Source organism: Brachyhypopomus gauderio, chromosome 17 (genome assembly GCF_052324685.1).
Source record: "Brachyhypopomus gauderio isolate BG-103 chromosome 17, BGAUD_0.2, whole genome shotgun sequence".
In the NCBI taxonomy this organism is placed as follows: Eukaryota; Metazoa; Chordata; class Actinopteri; order Gymnotiformes; family Hypopomidae; genus Brachyhypopomus; species Brachyhypopomus gauderio.
The window spans coordinates 6,855,865-6,876,464 of NC_135227.1; the positions used below are offsets into that span (position 1 = coordinate 6,855,865).

Genomic DNA, 20,600 nt, shown 5'->3' on the forward strand with positions numbered 1-20,600 from the left:
TTTTTTTTTTTTTTTTTTACAAATTAACGAAAGCGCCTCTTCGAAACACTCTTTCTTTCTCAAAAGCCAAATATAAAACACCAAACGGCTCCATAAACCTGTTTCAATGACCTAGCTAGCTGTTTTAGAAGCTATCGGAGTAGCCGACACGCTACGTTGTTCGTTAGCCAGCTAGCTCTAGTGCGAACGCCCCCTGTCTCCACTAGCTCGCTAAGCTAACGAAGCTAACCGAGCCAACGGCCGGGTCTCGTGACCGAGCGTTAGCCTGCTAGTCATGTCCGTCGTTAAAGAAACTCCCCACAGCATCTGCACTTCATCCAGAATTATGCAAGCGGAGTCACACGGACTGAGATGACAACACAGCTTCCTCAGACAAGGCTCAGGGATAACAAGGTTTTAGAAAAGCCGCAGGTAGCAAACTGACAAAGCGCACGATTGTTCAGTAATGCCAGATGGACTTATTACAAGCAGGTAATTGTGTCGCACAGGGGGGGACATTTATGTCGCAATATATCAGGAATATTGTTATTGTTGACAGACTAGGGCCACGTAATGTGTGTAATAAATATACAGATAAGAAAAACGTCGTAGACTAAGGCGAAGGTACAAGTGTAGAAATGCGCAAAAGAACGTGTATAAACGCCACAAGAAACGTATCTCACGCAGAATTTATTTGCATTGCTTGTTGACTGTCTAGTTATCGTAGTAAGCTAACCCAGCTAGCTACCGAGCTCAAGTGACACGGCTAGGTCATATAGGTCTGAGGTAAAAGCTCTTAGGTTAGCTACCTAGAGGGCTCTGGACAACTGACATGGACACATAAAACTTTGGTTTGTTTTCATCCCCAACAGGCCTCTACAGAACGAGGCGACTGGCATCGATCTGCAGGTGCCCCTGTACCAGGAGATCAGAGGATCCCTGATGACAGGCCACGTAGAGTACCAGATTGTTGTGGTCACACGACTTGCTGCCTTTAAGAATGCTAAACATAAACCAGGAGATGTTGTACAGTTAGTGGTAAGTGTTTCAGGATTTAGAAGTTTCTCACAGGTTAATACAGGTTTTAGTGGAGGTTTTTTTCCCCATTTGCTGATGCTGGCGGAGGGCTCTTAATGTGCAAATGATTTATTCTGAGGTTTTATTAGGGATGAACACAGCAACGCCAAAATTCTCCTCCTATTAAATGAGATCAGGCGTTTTCAGCCACACCCTTTCATAAAAGATGTATAAAACCACACACATACTTAAACAGCCTCCAAAGACAATCATAGACAGAAGAATGGATTGTACGGAAGAGGTCAGTGACTTTTAGATGTAGCACTGCAATAGGACGTCACCTTTGGCACAAGTTAGTTTGTGGAAATTCTGCCCTACTACATCTGCTTATCTAGGAGTAACAGTGACTCATTTTGAGACCATGCAAGCTCACAGAGCGAGGCCACTGAGTTCTGAAAATGCACAGTGCATAAAATTTGCTGAGTGGTTGCACCCAAGCCTGAAATCACTACATGCCTTGCCAAGCATCAGCTGGAGTAGTGTAAAACAGTCCACCCCAGGGCTTCAGAGCAGTATAACCGTGTTCTCTGGAGTGATGAATTATGTATTTAACTCTCTGGCAGACTTGGTGGACAAATCTGGGTTTGGCAGATACCAGGAGATCATTGCCCACCGCAGTGCATATTTCCAGTGGTAAAGTTTGGTGGAGGAGGGGTGATGGTGTGGGTTCAGGCTAGTCCCCTTAGTTTCATTGAACGCCTTTGTATGCTGTTAATACTTTAAACGTTCGAGTCTCTATGCTTCCAACTTTGTGGCCACAGTTTATGGGATGGCCCTTTCCTGTTCCAACATGAACATGCCACTGTGCACAGTCCATAAAGACATTGTTTGATGAGTGTATCATACAAGAACTCAAGCGGCATATGCACAGCCCTGAACTCAACTGTACTGAACATCTTTTGTATGAACTGGAAAGTTGAATGTGAAACAACCCTCGTCATCTAACATCAGTCCCTGACCGCATAAATGCTCTTTGACTTACTGACCACAAATATGAATGCTCCATGTTAATGCCCATGGCTTTGGGATCAGATGTCCAACAAGCTCATATAGTCAGGTGTCCACATAGATCTAGCCATATAGTGCAATTTAAAGAAACAATTAGATTGTACTAATACCTCTGTAATATCTTACAATAATATCAATTACATCATTCAAAGAAAGTGCTAGAATATGAAATTGATTTATTACTGGCATTTTACCCATCTCGCACATCTTAGTTAAAAAGTAAATTGGATGTAGGCACACATAAACTAAAATAATGTGGACAAAAAGTGTTTCATTTAAGTCTTTGAGCATGCTTAAAAGAAGATTTCACAGTATTTCACATTTAATCCCTTCTAATTGTTTATTGGACGATTGCTATGCACTTTAGACAGGTTAACCATCAATGACTTGAATAATTTCTTAAAGGTTATTACAACAATGCTGCCTCCCCATCCCCAATGATATTTATTAAAAAAAAAAAAACTTACACACATGTCTTGGTTGACGGAACAGAAATGCTCCTCGTAATTACTTTATCAAAACATTTTCAGGAAAAGTACTCAACAACCACAAATATCCTTATATCCTTTTGTATTTTGTATGATGAATAGTGTATTGCAGTAAGGTAAATTATATAAATAGAGCACTTTGAATATGCAATCATCGTGACCTATCAGTTTGAGCCATATTACCCATGCAGTAATTCGTGTAGCCACTGCACACATGATGCAAATAGTATCAGATGTGTACAGAACCTCTGGCCATACAAAAATTGTGTGTTGCTTCTGTTAATGCACATCTGCAGTTTGTGACAATCTCACAGGTAATCTTCAGAGGAAAACAACCACTGTCATTAATCCAACAGGTCTCAAAGAAGTACAGTGATATCGATGAGTTTTACTGCAGCTTAGCTGCTCAGTATCCCAGCGTCCATCTGCCTGCCATGCCGCGCAAAGCCCTGTTTGTGAGTGAAACTGACATTCGTGAGCGTCGCGTGGCCTTCGACGAGCTTGTGCGATTTATCTCCAAACACCCCGCCCTGTCCACCTGTCCAGAGCTGTTTGAGTTCTTGGGTGAGAAACAATCTTATCTGTAAGCATTGGAAGCTTTTTGGATTTTGTTTTTTTTTTTTTTTCTATTTGTAATTTGTGAACATCATTGCTATATGTGCTGTAAATATTTCATATAGGAGCAAAACATACAGTGCTTGATGTCAACTCTTCAAACACCCCTGACTGGGTAGTGGAGGATGACGATTCTGGACTGGATTTCTTTGGAAAAGATGAAGCACCCAATATTGAGCCTGAGCGCATGAAGAAGCCAGTGAAGGAAGAAAAGGCACATGAGGTAGAGGAAGATGATGATGAAGAAGAAGAGTTATTTGACCCCTTAGGTGGTGTGAGGTAAGACTCTTTCTACACACTCTTTCTAGATACAAATGTAGGATAGAAATTACATGGCACTGTCTTGGTGGAGATCTCAGAATTACCAGGTCTTTCATTATTAAGCTTATATCCCTTAAAATCTATTAAAACATTTTAACCTTACAAAATTACGTATGTACAGTGTGTATATATATATATAGGTTATATTATGGAACCTACATTAGATGGACCTCTGTTCTCACTGGCTGTTTTGGGTATACTATAGCAGTACTATATCAGGGCTAAAGTGGTTTCCACTAAAGTTTTTACTCATTTCATGGGATAGTTAAAAATCTCAGGATACAAAGGTTTTGTCTTAATGGCGATGAATGACGTAATACTGTTATTCTTTACCTAATAATGTATGTTCATGTGTAGTAGAGCTATACTAGTATAGTATACTAGATACTAGTATAATAGAACCTCTTTATCTGTGTAGGTCTAAGAAGCCCAAGGCCACAGTGACTGTGGCCAAACCTGCAGTACAACCCAAACTCTCACTGTTTGATGAGTGGGATGAGCCAGACCAGCAACTCTTCCAGCCAGCACGAAAACACAGTGAGTGAAAGTTTTGATCCCATCAGTGTCAGTGACCTGTAGCAACATTCTAGCACATATTTTCTAAGAGGCAAATACATTAAAATATTGGACATTATTTATTGTTCCCTCACGTTGCCTGCAGATGAGCTGAAACTGTTTGAGGATCCGGATTTAGGTGGGACGGTCAGTGTCGGGGACTCTTTGCTGCTCCCTAATGCCTACCAGAAGACTGCAGCCTCTGTCTTATCTCAGCAAGATGAGGATGTGGACGAGCTCTTTAGGTTAGCCTTCCATTCATTTACGTTTCACAGGTGTTTTGTAACTCTACGGGCATTTAAGGCCGGGCTAAGATGGGGAGGTTAAAAACACACGGAGGGAAAACGAGAGTGAAAAGGTCCAGCAGCAGCAGTGGAAGATGGAGTCTGTCAGAAACGTATTGGTATGAGGAGTGTTAGGAATGGGTCACCTGAAAAAAGACACAAATTCATTTGTATTACAAATACAAGCCCTGATTTAGTCAAACTCAGTCAGCATAATGCTCAAGAAAGTGCTGTCGGCTTTAATTGACAGTCGTATGAAAAAAACCTAAATACACATTTCGTGGCTCTTTATGGTATAAATGGAGAGTTGGTTTATCTTTTTTAATCAATTTAATTTGCTTTGTGTGTGCAGTCTGTTGTGCTGGGTTCCATATTATTCCTGCTTGCCTTACTTCAGTACTGAGTTCTCACGTCTTCCCCATTTAGAGTGGAAGATGATTTGGACAAGCTGTTAGTGATCAATAAACCCGTGAGGCCTAAGCCAGCCATTGCCCCAAAACCCCAACTGGCAGTGAAGGTGAAACCCGTGGTGCCCCAGAAGCCTTCCTCCCTGGCCCAGGCTGGAGGAGCTCCTCCTTCAGGCAGCGCACAGGCGATGGGTCAGCTGGACATCCTCAGATACATCCAACAGAACGAGGCTGGTGCTAGTGAGGATTTGGACCTGTTTTAGACGTCTTCTTCAGGTATAAAAGCAGTCAAAGGTTTTTCTACGTGATCATAGCTGTGTAATCAAACGTAAATACTCTGCAAACACTCAGTTATCCCAAAGTGCTTCTTCAGCGTTTCCTCGGTCCACACGGTGCTGAGAGTCGGTATCAGATGCCTTCTAGTAAAAGCTAAGGCTTTATGTACCTTTCTTCAAAGGTCTTTAGCACTTCATGTGGTGTTGGGAGAATTCAATTTTCTAACCAAGAGCAACAACAAAACCAATCAGTTGGATATGATGCTGTTTTTAATGACAAAATGAACTTTTTATTATTTGGATCAGTTGTGTAAATTATTGATGAACCTCATGAGGCAGTCTGCATATACATGTAAACCATATTGGAGACATCTTCCATGGTTGTGGGGACGTGTATTTGTGGTTGTGTATGTGCGGGTGTTCTGCTGTTGGACAGGTGCCGCACCTTATGTCCCCTGGCCTCGGTGTCCTGAAATTTAAGGTTTCAGAATGTACAAAGAGCTGGAGTTGTTAAGGATTAATCCAGTCATAAATAATTATCTACACTTTTTTACCTAATGATAAGAAGATTGTATTTTTTTCTTTTTCTACCTGTTAGCTTTCTTAACTTTTTTTGGCAAATCATATGCACCAAATTCTTTGCTCATTGCTCATTGGAATGTAGCACATTAATTTGAGCAATTGCAAACATTGTAGACACTGGTAATTGCAAGAATGCCAAAAGAACAGTAACCGAGAACTGGATAGAAATTTAAAATGACACTTAAATCTTTAACACTAACAGGAATAAAATGTCTAACAAAAAACATGTTTTTAAAGCTTTCCTTACTTTTTATCTTCCCAGTCAGGGGGGAGGTCCTTTACCAGGTTACCAGCTGGAAACACACCGTCTGTTGGTTTTACTTTACTGGACCATGTTAATCATAAACAGTTTTTACTCTAAGATGCCAAGTGTATAAAGTACCACCATTGTCTCTGTTTTCAGTAAAAGGTAAGTAGTGTCATAGTGAACTACAGAGGCCTTGAGAACAGAAACACTGAAGATAAACAACAAAAAGTAATAATGGCATAATGACCTTTTGCTAAATATTAATTTCAAATGATTCAAAATGTTGTGCAAATAACCCCTTGTTTGACATATGTTTTTGTTGAAAATGTAGAATGCTTGCTTGTATGTGTGTGTGTGTGTGTGTGTGTGTGTGTGTGTGTGTGTGTGTGTGTGTGTGTGTGAACTCCAATGTAATCACCATAATTTAGACTTCAAAGAAATCTGCTCAAACCTCATTATAAAGTCAGTGTATGATTGCTACTTCAGTCAAACACTAGGGGGCATTAGACACCACGGCTAAATAATGTGCAGGTAACAGGATTATTATTTTAATTAATACTGTCTGTTCGTAGTTGAACTTGCTCTGCCACATTTTTGTGATGGTGGACAGTTTTGTTGAGGAATTTTAGAAACCTAAAGAAGTTAAAAGACTGCACAGTAAAAGTCCACAGTGTGATAAACTACATTCACAAATGCTTACACAGAGTTTTATATTAATTTATATTGTGGTTATTTGTTGTACTTTGTGTTCCTATGGCTGACTTCAAGGGAAGCTGATTCCTAACATTTCCATGCCTGAATATTGCGCTGATATTTTTATAAAGTCTAAGGCTGTGCTTGATTCATGGCCGGGAAAACCGGCCCTGTGACTTGTAATGATCTAGTTAACTTAAAGGTCAGCAGACAAGCGATCACACCCAGCCAATGTGATCAACGCTGCAGCACCGTGAAGCTCACAGAGGAAATGTCATGCCTGGACCCAGCACAGCTTGTCCAGAGGTCATCGGAATAATGTCACATGTCACAGGAGCGCACTGATCAGGCATTTAGCGTAGAGAATGAAGAAGAGTGTGTGCTGTGAGATTCGCAGGGCCAGATCCAGGGGGAGTTCTGTGGACTAATGGAATGTCACTGACCTTAATGAGCCTCTGCTGTTCTACACGACCTTGGCCACTGCGGGGCTTACTGAATGAAGCCCTTGACTCGAGCACATTTCACCCACTTTGTCATGGAACTGCAGGCCATATTTAGGTTTGAATATAGGGTAACTGATGGAGCAGGTTTACTGAAAACTAAATTTAGATTGATGTGCTCTGCATATATGTGGATGGCTAAGTGTTGGCTAAATTAATTTAGCTGTACTTTGGCTGTTCATTTCTCAATAAGAATGCACTTGCGGTGTGGGCTGTACGCGTTTTCATAATAGCTTGCCAGTCATGTGGCACTTACATTGGAGGTTTTTATTTTATAATTCTGTTATTGGATGTTTGAACAACTGTGATGAAATAGTTTTACTATGTGCCAAAATCAACCTACAAGGAGGATTTTGTCCAAGACCCTTCCAGCACACTGGATGATTCATGACTTCTCAGTTCAGTTCGGTTATCTGAACAACCCTCACACTTAAGTTTAGATTCCACTCTTCACAAAACATATTATTTTATGGTGAGATCAGTGTAAACAAATTCTAAACATGTTTATGACAACTTTTGTATACTTTTGTGAGATTTGCTTTTGTGAAATATACTTTTATGAGATGCTTTTGAGATATACTTTTGAGATTACTTTTGTGAGATATATTTTTGAGATAGATGCTTTTTTGAGACTTGTGAGATATATTTTTGAGATATGCTTTTGTGAAATATAGGCTACTTTTGTAAGATATACTTTGATGAGATACTTTTGTTAGATATACTTTTAGGAGATACTTTTGAGAGATACTTTTATAAGATATGCTTTTGAGATATATTTTGTGTGATATACTTTTGTTAGATATAATTATATGAAATATACTTTTGTGAGATACTTTTATGAGATATGCTTTTGAGATATACTTTTGTTATAGTTTTATGAAATATACTTTTATGAGATGTGCTTTAGAGATATACGTTTGTTAGATATAGTTTTATGAATATACTTTTATGAGATGTGCTTTTGTTAGATATGCTTTTCATGTGCATACCCAATACTTCAGACATAAAACCAGGAAACAGATGTTGCTTGTGTGGAGAAAACGAACCAGTTTCTCGCTCTCTCCCAGGCCTGCTGGACCCGGGCGGGGTGGGGGATTTACGTGACTGGTGTTGCTCCACGTCAGTTCTGTCGTGTGCTGTCGGGGGGGGGGGGGTGTTTGGGCTGTGCCAGCTGTCAGGGGAGCCGCAGGGACTGCTGTTTAAGGACAGCCGCTGCAGAGTGTCACACGGCTGCTTAGATGGGACTCCATGGCTAATAGGACGACTTGCGTTGTCCTTGACGCGAAGCTTTCAAGCGCTGAACTCTGCTTTGAGTCCCATTTGTACAGGAAGAAGGGTCATGTTTGCAGGACCTCAGACTCCATACAGAAGATGCATCTTTTTTTTTAAGGTTTTTCTGAGATATCATAGAGACTGGCTAATAATTTTAACCGGCTTGTCCAACTTTTCCATTGCACTAAGGATCTTTCACTTACTTCACATGACAGCATATTCATTTGTAGTAGCACAAGAGTAACACACATTCTTGGGCTATGGTTAAATTTATAGATTTGTTTTTTTTTTTTGAGTGTTGAAAATGGTTTGCCATACCAAAGCTGAAAGTGGCAGACTTGCACTGAACAGAGAAGCAGTTAGATGACTGAGTGCAGCCTTGGAGGCAAAGTAGGTGGCATCCCTAGTGGTATGTACACTCGGTGCTACAAGCACATTTGTATCTAGTTTCAAAACATCACACCAATGGTCAACACGATCATATACATGGTCTTGTGGTAATGGTCGACGCATTAACAGTCTTTAAGGCCTAGTGGGAGCAATGTGCTATTACGAATGGGTCTCTTCCGCTCACTGCAGTCGAGAGGTAATGAGAAGTGGTTCAGGGTGCCAGCAGTTCTCTCTCCCCACACCAGCACCCTCCGCTCTCACTCGTTTACGGCCTGTGTACTGTGAGCCAAGCAGCCCGAGCATCAGTCATCGCATGACCTGAACTTAGTGTGATTGCAGCCCAATTTCAGCCCTAAAGTACAGATGACACAAGTTCTCTTTTTTAACCAATCAGATTGGTGTGTTTACACAAGCTGTTGACAGAACCTGCAGGTCACAAGTGCAAGAGGATATCATAGCAAGAGATTATTGTGCCAGTAGTTTTTACCGTATATAATTAATGAAAAATCTATAGTGATTTAAAGGCAAATGCGTTCCTTTTATGTGGTCGGTTAACAGAGCAGTTTATCTGTTAACAGTTGTTTACTGTTTTACTAGTAGTGGTAGTCAATAGTGTACACACTGCTTTTTTAAACAAGCAGCCCATCTCTGTAATAAACATGACCATCACACCACAGCTGAGTCTTTCCCATTGAAACCCTCAGCCTGGCCTTGTTTGGAGCATCTGCATCCACTCTTTCTCATGTATTTGCTGTCCACCATCATCCACTAACTTACCATCAGCTGTCCTCCATCTCCCCTGGGCCTGAGCCGTGCTGCTCTGGCCGCTCTGGGCTAGCTGCGAGTGCCTCACATCCACGCCGCTCACCGTGGAGCCCCATTTGAGGGGTTAGTCCAGTGGGGATTGATAACAGGCTCGGTGGAGCCGCTGTTCTGGCTGTAGGCCCCTGATCCGTACTCCCGTGCACTGCAGCTGTTGGGACTCTGTAATCTGCTGACAGCAGCATTGTGGAGGAGCAGGAACCAGCTGCCCCGACCTCTCGCCGCCGGCCAGTCTGACTCGAGAACAACTGTATTTTCTGATTTGCTACTACAACTGCACATTGGCCAAATTAAGAACCACACCCATGTGACTGGAGCAAGTGTTACAATGTGAGTTTAATGTTCTTTAATGCTCTGAACATGGCTACTAAATAAATATCAGTGTATTTGTGCTGCATAATTTAATACATTTTTAGAACTGTCACATCCTATTCACAACAAAATCATCAGTATTAAATTAACACGTAGCCTGAACTATTAAAACCAGTGTTGATGGAAACCACAGGTGTTAAACAGCTGTGATTTTGCTGTCTTGTAGCAGGCTGAATCCTCACAAGAGACAGTTATGTAACTGGTACCAGGAAGCCACCCTAGAAGCCCATTACAGGTTATTGTGTCTGCAGATCTCATCACATTTAGTGAGAGCAGTACAAGCATTTAGCCAGTGTGAGCTGGCACATTTGTGACCTCACCAGTGACCAAACAACGTTTGCCCCTGTGGGAATGTTCAGTCGCTTGGAAACAGCAAGACCAGGCTCTTTTACTGGGTACCCGAGGTACAAAAAGGCTCACCATTTGACAGCTTGGCAGAATGATTTAGGTGATGTGTCTTGTAAAACAGTGATATTAGGACCATTTTTGTTGATCTGTGAAGCAAATCACATTTTTTAAAAACTCTGAACATGAGTTTGCACCAAACTGATCTATTAAGAAACCTAAAATGGCTGATTTCACCAAAATGAATTATGAGGATATCTGTGAAGTATGTTAAGTGGGTACACCGCTGTTGGTATCCACTTTGTAACAGTGTCACTTAGAACATTCCTCAGCCAGGGTCTAATCTCTGTGCTGCACCATACTGCTTGAACAAGAACATGCCTTATTCGGTGAGACAGAAAGGAGGAGAGACTGCTGCCTTGGCAACAGTGTTGGCATGGTGCCCAGACTGCCTTTCACTATTGTGGCCCTACCAGTGAGTTGACCCTATGGGCTCAGTAACTTCCTAAAGTATAGCCCATATGAGGAATGAATATTTTAACATTTATTTACTCTCCAGTTTGAACGGATGCTTGATTTTCTCTGCTTCACTATATATATGAATAACTACAGGCAGATGCCTAACAAACAATATAAAAATACCATAATATTACTTTTATATTTATGCACTTCTACAGATATAATATGACCAAAAACTGCTTATTCGTGATGAGAAAAACAAAACCAAACAATAGAAGTCTTGTTCTGCAAAGAAAGAAGAAGCGGTTAAAACATCCTGAAAATCTCGAAACATTGAATATTTATGCCACAGTACAGAAGTCAGTACTCGGACAAGCCTTCTGACATGAAGATGGAGCACCAGAATTGAGATCATCATTGATCTAGATTACGCCTTTCTACTTTGAAACGTGTTTGCTCTGCTTTTAAATGCTCAACAGTTGTGTCGGTGTTCAGTGCTGTGGTTAGACATATGTGACATGACAGTAAAATTAATCACAGTTCTATGTCTTTGTAGATTGGCGTGGGAACAATTAGTGTGTTTTGGAAAATGTAGGGCACCACAGATCTCTTAATCATTTAATTGACGTATGACTGCTAATACAAACATTGGCAATTAGCAATCATATATACCGATATACTAAAAAGTATATGGGATTTGAAAACCTTCCCTTGGGGCATTCCTGGGATAGCCATGATGTCATGAGCTGTTTTGACACCAGACAACAGACCAGAAGATCTTCTTTGGAACAACTAGAGAAAAACAGGATCCAGGAAAGTAAAGTATAGCAGCTCTCATCCTGTTGTGGACTAAGACGTGTTTTTAACTTGCATACTTTGAGTTCTGGTTTCCTCCTTAGGCTCTGACTCATAGTGCATGTTCTAATAATGCATGGAGGAAGACAGATAGCACGGGGGGGGGGGGGGGGGGGGTTGATGATAAAGACATAGGTTAATGAACTGACCATAAAGATGTCTTAAAGTAGTGCTAACGTTTGCAGAAACCTTTAGTTACCCAGTCTGGGCAGACCATTGGAAATATTTTTATTCATTTGAGAAAAATCATAGTATTTGTTAAACTTGATGCTTAAAGCAATAAATCTAAACTATTGTGAAATTATAAAAATGGTTGCTGGATTTGGTGAGGGTGCATCCAAGTGACATCCAGACTGATCTGAGCATCATGTTTATTTGTATCTCCTTTGATGAATTCACCTAGTGAGAGCATTTCCTCTTCCAGGTATGGAAGGGAGACCATCTGAAGGTTGCAATGTGAAGAATGCAGAAACCTTTATGCAGTCTGTCAGAGGGATGCCAACAGCATGAGCTCACAAGCCAGTCCCATACGAGTGTGTACCAGGCTCGTGCTATTTGGGGTGCATATTCTATACTCAAAACATTCACTCAGGTTAGGTCACAAGTACAACACACGTGAACAAACGTGCAGTCCTGCTTGTTGTTACTGAAGTTAGTGTGTGTATGGATGAGAGTGTAGCTGCTTCTCTGTCCCTGTTATATCCACAGCTATGTTTAACCTGGCTGCTCAGCCTAACCTTTAGTGATTTAGCTGAGGAATGCGGGCGGCCTGTGCTCTCCTCCCAGTGTTCCCTGGCCTCAGTTGGTCTGACCAGCTGAATTTCTCTTTACTCCCAAAAGAAACACAAACATCTCTGTACCAGAATTGCGCCTTGTGGATTATTAATGTCAATCTAGAAATTTATCAAAATAACTTGATAACTGATCACAGTAAGTTCTTTTGTAAAGTCAGAGCATAATTTCTTTCAGATGATCTTGCCAGTTCAAGGCATATTTACTTCATCACTGGTAAGAAGTATGACCCTAGCTGAATCCAAAAGATATCTGAACTGCAGTTGTTCCACTCTACCATTCTGGCACAGTATATTGAAGTCAGTATATTGAAAAAATATATATCCAAATTATTAGATCCCCTAACCTCTCCCTTTCATGGCTGCACATCCAAGCAGTATTAAACGAAGAACATAATCTTTAAAATGTTGAAATCTTTTTAATGGCTCAGCATTAGTGCAGTGGGGTGTCACGGGAATAGTTGTAGGCCTTCCATTTTTTTGAACACAGAAGGTGGTCAACAAATAGACATAAATAATAGATTAATGAACAATAGATTTATTCCTGCGCATCCCAACCACCTCATAAAATTGTAGTGCTGGACAGGACAAGGCCATAACATACTGATGGTTCTAAATGGATCCGTCATCGATCTGTTCCGTGATTCCACTTACATCAGCATACAGTCCAGATGACGTGCTTGTTTTGGCTTCTGCTGCTGTAGTTCTAAGCACACAATTTCAATTTCCTCTACCTATGGTGTGTAGTCATCTATCAAATGTACAGTTGTTACAAAGGGTACACACACTTTGAGATTTGACCTAAATATAATTAAACTAATGTGATTAGGTATAATTTAACTGATTACATCTAACATTGAGGACGAATTATTTAAGAAGTGAATTATTTACTAATGCAAATCATCATCAACATGAAAAAAGATTAAAATGATTAAGCGGTAGTATGAAGCTTCTATTAAAACTTATAATGTGTTTACTGTTGCTTTTTAATTTGAGCATGGGGACTATCAGGACATCACAGGATTGTCCACCCCTTCCACTGCCCATGCCTTAAAGCTCATCCCATTTAATGCCAATCTCATTGCTGTGGGACCACAGTGATGGGAAATGGCTGACCCAGGGTTTTTTCTTTCTACTGGGCTCCACAGCTGTCATCAGTATAAATGGCCAGAGGGGAACTTCCGTTCCAACCCGACTTTCAAATGCTCTTTTTTCCCCCCGAGAGGGTTGTCTCCATAGCTTAACTGAACACAAAAGAGACACTATCCATAGACATCTGGTTTAATGTCTTTGGTCTGAGTGAAAAATCACTGATGAGTACTTGTGATGGTCAGATTTAAATTCTGTGGGCATGTTTATGGGTGAATAAGAGCAAAAGAAGTCCAGACAAATCATGTCACATGTTCCCTCTGTGGCCTTTGGGTCTGGGTGATATTGTCTTTTGATGAGATCAGATTGTGTCTTCACTGGGTGGGTGGACTAGTTCAGAGCTGTTGAGAGGCAGAAGGACACATTAATTGAGTATTGATTGACGAGCCCTGGGTCTCCACACACCCACAAACACATTGTTCCTCTATTCTTTGCTTTTGCAGCAAGTCAGCAGAACATTCTGATTCAAAGCATTTCAGCTAAAAATGTAACTGGGTTTTATTGGACTTTAATATTTACGGAGATCAAAAAGTGTTAATACAGGAAATTAAGGAGTATAATACAGTATCTTTACTGGAAGATACTGAATGCAGCACTGTATTTTGATCCTGCCAATCACAGTATGATGCATTTTGTCATTGTTCCCTAGCAAATTGACCTGTAAGCCTAAAGTGTACATCTGTGTTAGTGGACAAAATCATCATCAAAATCACAAAACACATTTCAGCCTCTAGAAGTTCAGTATACAAGCTACAGATATGGATAGAAAATAGAAAGGTCCTAGAACAATTTTAATGAATCCTGTCTACTTACCACAAAGCTCAGCAAGTTTAAGTACTTTTCTAGAAAACATTGTTTTGTCTATAGTGCTATAAAACACTAGCAGAGTTTCTAAACTACCTATACTGCTATTTTAAAATAGTGCAGCCTGCAGAATTCATATTAAATTCAGATAAAACTTTAATTCACTCCTCTGACTATTATACAGGTCTCAGGCCCGTTTGAGGGTGTGGCGCACTGCAGGGATTGGTGGCCTTGGCCCTGGTCTGCCCCTGCTGCCGCCTTGCACCCGCCCACCGCTGTCAAAATGGTTTTACAATGCTGAGACGCAGAACCCACTAAAGTGTTTTCAAGCTCTTTGTAATTTATCATAATGCTGAAGCGGACCTCTCGGGGAGCACTGTATGCAGTGCACGTTCCATGCAGAAATCAAAGAATGTAAGCCTGATTTGAAGAGAGCAATAGCCCAGTCTGGTTTTCTTTTCTTTTAGGAACCCAATATGGAAATTAGTGACGAAGAAGAATGCACTAGACAGCCAGTTTGGCTTCCGCTGTTTAGGTCAACTCAAATCCTGCCATCCCATAGGTCAGACCCCCCCTCTCAGTTCTTTACCACCCACTACAACAGAGACGCCGGCATGGCTACACACACAACTCCACAATGAGAAGTCTGCTGGTTTGGATGCGAAAGATGACACCACAGAGGTCATCAAGAAAAACACATACAGATGCCCAAATGCACATGCTTCTCACATACTATGCTTGGGTTAATACAAGCAAAGCAATTTGTGAGCAGTCTTTTGTCATTACTGTGTAAATTGTCTGTACTGTGTTTTAGGGTGTTGTTCTGATTGTCTCCGAAAGTCTCCTGTAGTGTGTATAGTTCCACTTCTAAAAATCATAATAAACATTTCACAAGAAAGAAGTTTCTGATTTTGATGTCATGCACCCTGGTTTATTTGGTCGGTTTTGCAGCGGTAACACCTTTTCCGGTGCTGGCGTGGCGTTATGTACGCGGTGTTCTAACCTGAGCAGAAGCGGCAACTGAAGGGGAAGTCAGCAATGTTCCAGATGTCAGAACCACGGACCACAGTCTGACCTCACAGCGCCGACACCCCCCCCATGCCACCCGCTGTCCTATACACTGAACAATGGAGCCCATCTGTGCCATAGCCCCCACGAAGAATACGAGGATGTGATGAATAAAACCAGAGAGGAGAGCACACGCTTTCCTTACTGCGCACGGAGACAGCGCCTCTTATGCAACACGGCATTATGAACACCATACACCTAAACCAGGGCCAGGCTTCTTGCACTGATCTAATGTTAAGTGAACAAAACATATATACTATGGATATAATGCATATCTGTATTATTGAAACAAGCACATTATAGACTTTTATTTTGAGAAAATTTATTACTGCCATAATATTGCCATTTGCACATGAATGGACCATAAATGAATACAAAAGTGTTTGTTCTGATCCTTTTCCTTTACGCACTACGGGCTCAGCTCATACTGAGGAGCACTACAAGCATTTGTTTGGAGCATTTACTAATCGGGAGTTCTGAATAAGGAAGCCTCTGCCAAAGGGCACGAGTTCCTGTTGATATAGGATTAAAAACATACATCCTGTCTGCCTATATTGTATTTAAAAACCCTGTCTCACCCTTCCAGTGGGTGGTCATATTTTTGCCTCACACTCGGGACTTTTCCAGAGGCCTGGGAGAGTGAGCGTGCAGGGCCGTGTCTCCACTGCTCCTAGGACTGCGCTTCTCCGTACTGAGATTGATGTTGTCATTCTTGGGATCTGCTGTGAGCCCCCCGCACACTCCTCCAGCTTAGAGGGTCACAACCTCAAGGCCGCTGGGCCAACTGTGTTGTTAACCTTCCACGTTTTTTCTATTACTTCTGTCGGGCCCCAGTAGTTTTCCACCTTTGTAAATTCCATTCTTTGAATATTTCCATCACTTGGGATTGCCACGTCTAAAACCGCTGCTGCTGCGTCCTTTCGTGATATCTGATTGGTTCACCGCTACTTGTTTATCTGTCTGGATCTGTAGGTCCCACAGGGCCTTAACACTGTTGTTCTTAACCACTCTCTACGATTACTTTTCATTGGGGTTTCCAGCTCTGACGTCTCGCTCTGTCAGTGTATATAAATAAATATTACGGTATTACTGCTATTACAGAATTTAACATTTAGAAGATGTTCAGCGAAGTTCAGCTAAGTTTGCATGCTTGGTTAAATGTTCCTGATGGTGCTGAACAGAGGCATTACATAGTTTGGCTGTATAGAAGATATGAAGTGGGATTAGTTGTAAAATATATATTTGGGGGTAATATAGGTATACACTGCAAAAAAGTGAGCTACTGCAGTTAGTGTGGATTGATCTTCTCATGTTGTGATGTAAATGAAAATGTTGAAATGAGCCATATTTTGTCAATTGTGATTTTTACACCCCAATCGAAATTTGTCCTCTGCTTTTAACCCATCTGTGCAGTCAGAACACACACACACACACACACACACACACACACACACACACTAGTGATTACTAGGGGGCTGTGGATCACACGTGCCCAGAGCGGTGGGCAGTCCTAGCCCGGCGCCCAGGAAGCAGATGGGGTTAGGTGCCTTGCTCAAGGGCACCTCAGTCATGGCCTGTCTGGGAATCGAACCCACGACCCTCTGGTCACAAGACCAGTTCCCTAACCGCCAGGCCATGACTGCCCAAGTTGGTGTGGTGGTTTCTTTAAAAGTGATATCATGTTTAGAAAATTATGGTGCATTGAAGGTAACAAAGAAAAGCTAACTAAACAAATCAAGGCACTGAATGCAAAGCCTGTCAGTTTCTTCTGTCTGGCTTGAAAATACTGTTAGCCATTATTGAAGAGATTTGTTGACTTCCCTTTAGGTTGTACGGTCTGCCAGCTGTAGGTGTCCACTCATCCACCAGACTGCTAGATTTATTATAGGCTTTTGCTTTAACTTGTAAGTTGTGTGCCAGGCAATGAAAAGACCATCTTTAATGATAAGCTTCTCTCTGAAAAGCAATTACAGATTAATTAAATTAAACCTTGGCCTTGTCACTCAGACCAATCACATTGCACCTATGCCACCCTCTCCAAAAGTAAGATGAACTGAGAAGTAAGAAGTAAGAACTGAGTTATATAAGGTGAATCTGCACACCTTGTTACGGTAGTAATAGCAACAGCCCTGTGTGCAATGAAAGCTGAGGCACTAGAGATGGGGAGCGCTCTGCATTAGACACCCTGTACTTTCTTTTCTGACTCACAGATTCACACCCACACATGCCACCCTCCTGTGCCAGGCAGTCTGACAGCCCTCACATCTATAAGCAGAGTGCCTAATTAGTCACAGAAAGATATGGGTCAGTGCAGTTAGTGATGGGCTCAGATGGGAGAGACATTTGCAGTCACAGGGATACATCCTGCCATCATAACAGTCCTTTGCAGCATCACAGGCTTCTTCACACCCTCAGACTGCTGCAAATGACGATGATGCAAATGATAAGTAAAAATTCTACATTTGCAGGACTTGAAAAACATCCGAAGACTACTCAATATACTCAATAACTAAAAGTGTTAGCAGAGGAGCACATTTCAGTTTAAGAAAAGTATGTCGACTGACACCCAAAGTCCTGCTGTTCCATACTGCCTTCCACACTTCTCAATCCTCCCTTATGCAAAACCAGCCAAGCCCTGTGAAATAAGATAGACTTGATGAATTAAACATTCTCCCGCCAAGAAAAAAAGACATTGTAATCATATTAAACCACTGAACAAAAAGTGGAGGACTGACCTGAGAAGGTCAGCGGGTGTTTTGTAAAGGGCTTATTTGTATTCCAGGAAGGCGGCGGCTGAGATGTGAATGTGATCTGGATGGGTTCGTGACCAATAAGTTGTGGAGCATGGGAGCAGCCTCATTCATGAGTAATGGGGGTAATGTAGGCCACGCCTGTGTGAGCAGAAACAGCCTCCCAGCCACACCTAGCAGGCACCCTCTGGCTTTAACCTCGCCATCACAACCACTGTGTTTCAAGTGTGCTTATGATTGCTGGCGTTTATAATACATTTGGAAAATCTTCAAATCTGTTGCTCTAATGTACTTATTGTCTAAACATGATCAGTATACACCAAATACATTTTTCATTTGCAAACCTGGGATCTTTCACAAAGTCAGTTAGGTTGGTTCAAATAAAGAATGGTTAACAATAATCTCTAAAATAGCTTGACTGTGCTCATAGGATTTGATTTCATTTTTCATAGTCTCCTGTAAACTAATAACTGAGCAAGACCAAAGTTTGTTCCATTTGGTCCACACAATCTTGAAGGTGGGTTCTGTAATCTGTTTTCTGAGGAGTATCATTTGTCTCAATGACGGTAATCTGACTTGTGGGATAAGTGGGATAATTCCACTTTTCTTTCATAGATCCAATAAGGGATAAGGACAGAAAACAGGGTTTGTTAATAACTGGTACAATGAACAAGCATGTTGTCAATGAATATAACAATGCCAGAAACTGTGTCTCTACTCAGTACCACCCCAGAGAGGCATAGGCCTATGTTTGCTGGATGCTTGACATTCTACTGCAGGAAAGTCAGAAGATGCAATGGCAAAGCAGATTTGTGCTAGATTTTGTTTTTTATTAAATATGCAGCTTGCTAAAGTCACCTGACAAGTGATGTGAATTACTTGGATTGCCTGTAGTAATTCATTACTGAAAGGGAAATGTTCAAATGCACCAGTTTATCTGTTTTGGTATTGTAGCCATTTTGACTTTTCCCAGGCTCAGAAAACATGTGCCACCTTCACTCAGACAGTTAGATTCAGACCATCAAGAACACCATGCAGATTTTTGCCTATAAAAATACAGGGTTTGTTCATGTGTTCGCTGGCTTGTGTAAGTCTGATTCAGCAGTACTCCGTCTCAGCATGCAGTCTGAGGCAAGGAGTTCTGATTACCCCAATGCTGAGTTGCCATGTAGAGATGTGTGGAATGTTCAGCCCGCTATAATTCAGTCACATAAACTTGTCTTTACTGGCCGGATGTCCCTAGCAGTGCTGCAGCGTTCACACCAAAACTGTTCCTCTCTGAAGGCATTTGAAATAAAAACACTGACTCTACTGAAGAAACACAGAGAGAGAAGGGCAGGAGGTGTCACACACACACACACACACACACACACACACACAGAGAGAGAGAGAGAGAGAGAGAGGTGATGTTCAGAGTGCACATTGTTTTGGGTCTTTTTCTGAGTGTGAACTAAAAAAACTGTTTATTCTCTTTTGTAACAATTACTAAGACAAACAAGAGCTGAAATATGGACCAATGCTTGGCCGTGGCTTCTAATACAAAAAGGCTCAAAATAAGAGCATGCACACAAACATTTGCAAAAAAAAAAAAAAAAACCCAAATAACATGTGTGTGACCCTCACAGACTCCAAAATTAGAATACACAAGAAAAAGCCATTTCTATAGAAAATGCAAAGTTAAATAGACAAATATGTCACTCTTTATCTGACTGTAATGGAAAACTCATATTTAAATTATAAATATTACACCAAACTGCACCAAAGTAACAGTGTACTTTATTCTCTCTCTCTCTCTAATGCACGATAAAAAGTAGGACACAGTGGTGGCATTGCTGTCTTCTTGCTGGATCCGAACACAATCGGGCTTGGAGGCCTTCCCCAGTGAGTCATTCATTAGACTGATGACCTCAGTGTGAGCAGTTGGCTGAAGGAAGTGTTTATCCACAGCAGCCTGCGAGAACAGGCCACTTCCCTACACCACCAACCACCAGGGAGCAGAGGCGGGGCCTGCACTCAACAGACCACGAGCACATTATTCAGCGAACTCCCTGTTCGGTCTGAATCATGTCACAGCTGCCTCTGGATCTTGACTTGCTTCGTATGTATCACTTTTATCAGTGTTTGTGACTAACAGTGTACTCCAGACTGATCTAGTTTAAACTGACGTTATCTCAGTGCCTTCTCTGGAGAACTAAGGTCTTTGCACTGTCCTGCTGATGAACAAACTGTCTAATTCTAAGCAAAAAAATGTCTGGTTCACTCATCAATGCTCTGTTTTTTAAATAAAAAGATGAGAAATCCTTACCAAACACCCTCCCACCTCGATCATGGGTCATCAGTTTCCACTAATAAAAGATTCCTATTTTCAATGCATATGTAACAAGATCAGGGCTGAGGCTGCCTATAACCCCAGCTAACTCACCATGTCCTGGTCACTTTCTGGCATTCCTCAACCTCCACCTTAGCCTTGGTGTAGTTTCTGAAAAGATAAC

At 41.4% G+C, this 20,600-nt stretch overlaps 1 protein-coding gene across 6 annotated transcripts; it reads left to right on the forward strand.

Annotated features, from left to right (window-relative positions):
- The first annotated feature begins 35 nt into the window (after positions 1 to 35).
- hs1bp3 (HCLS1 binding protein 3) lies at positions 36 to 19,713 on the forward strand. 6 transcript variants are annotated; one of them, XR_013121799.1, is made up of 10 exons: positions 36 to 471; positions 852 to 1,017; positions 2,909 to 3,116; positions 3,233 to 3,446; positions 3,907 to 4,025; positions 4,150 to 4,288; positions 4,754 to 5,010; positions 5,854 to 6,000; positions 11,971 to 12,138; positions 14,758 to 19,713. XR_013121799.1 is itself a non-coding variant. In XM_076977710.1 (8 exons), the coding sequence occupies exons 1-7, from the start codon at positions 446 to 448 to the stop codon at positions 4,995 to 4,997; spliced, it is 1,116 nt and encodes a 371-aa protein (XP_076833825.1). In that variant the 5' UTR covers positions 36 to 445; the 3' UTR covers positions 4,998 to 5,010; positions 14,758 to 19,713. The 6 variants fall into 6 exon arrangements, 2 of the variants coding, with proteins under 2 accessions (XP_076833825.1, XP_076833824.1); XR_013121800.1 differs by having other exon boundaries at positions 11,971 to 12,106; XR_013121802.1 differs by having other exon boundaries at positions 11,971 to 12,079.
- The last annotated feature ends 887 nt before the right edge of the window (positions 19,714 to 20,600 follow it).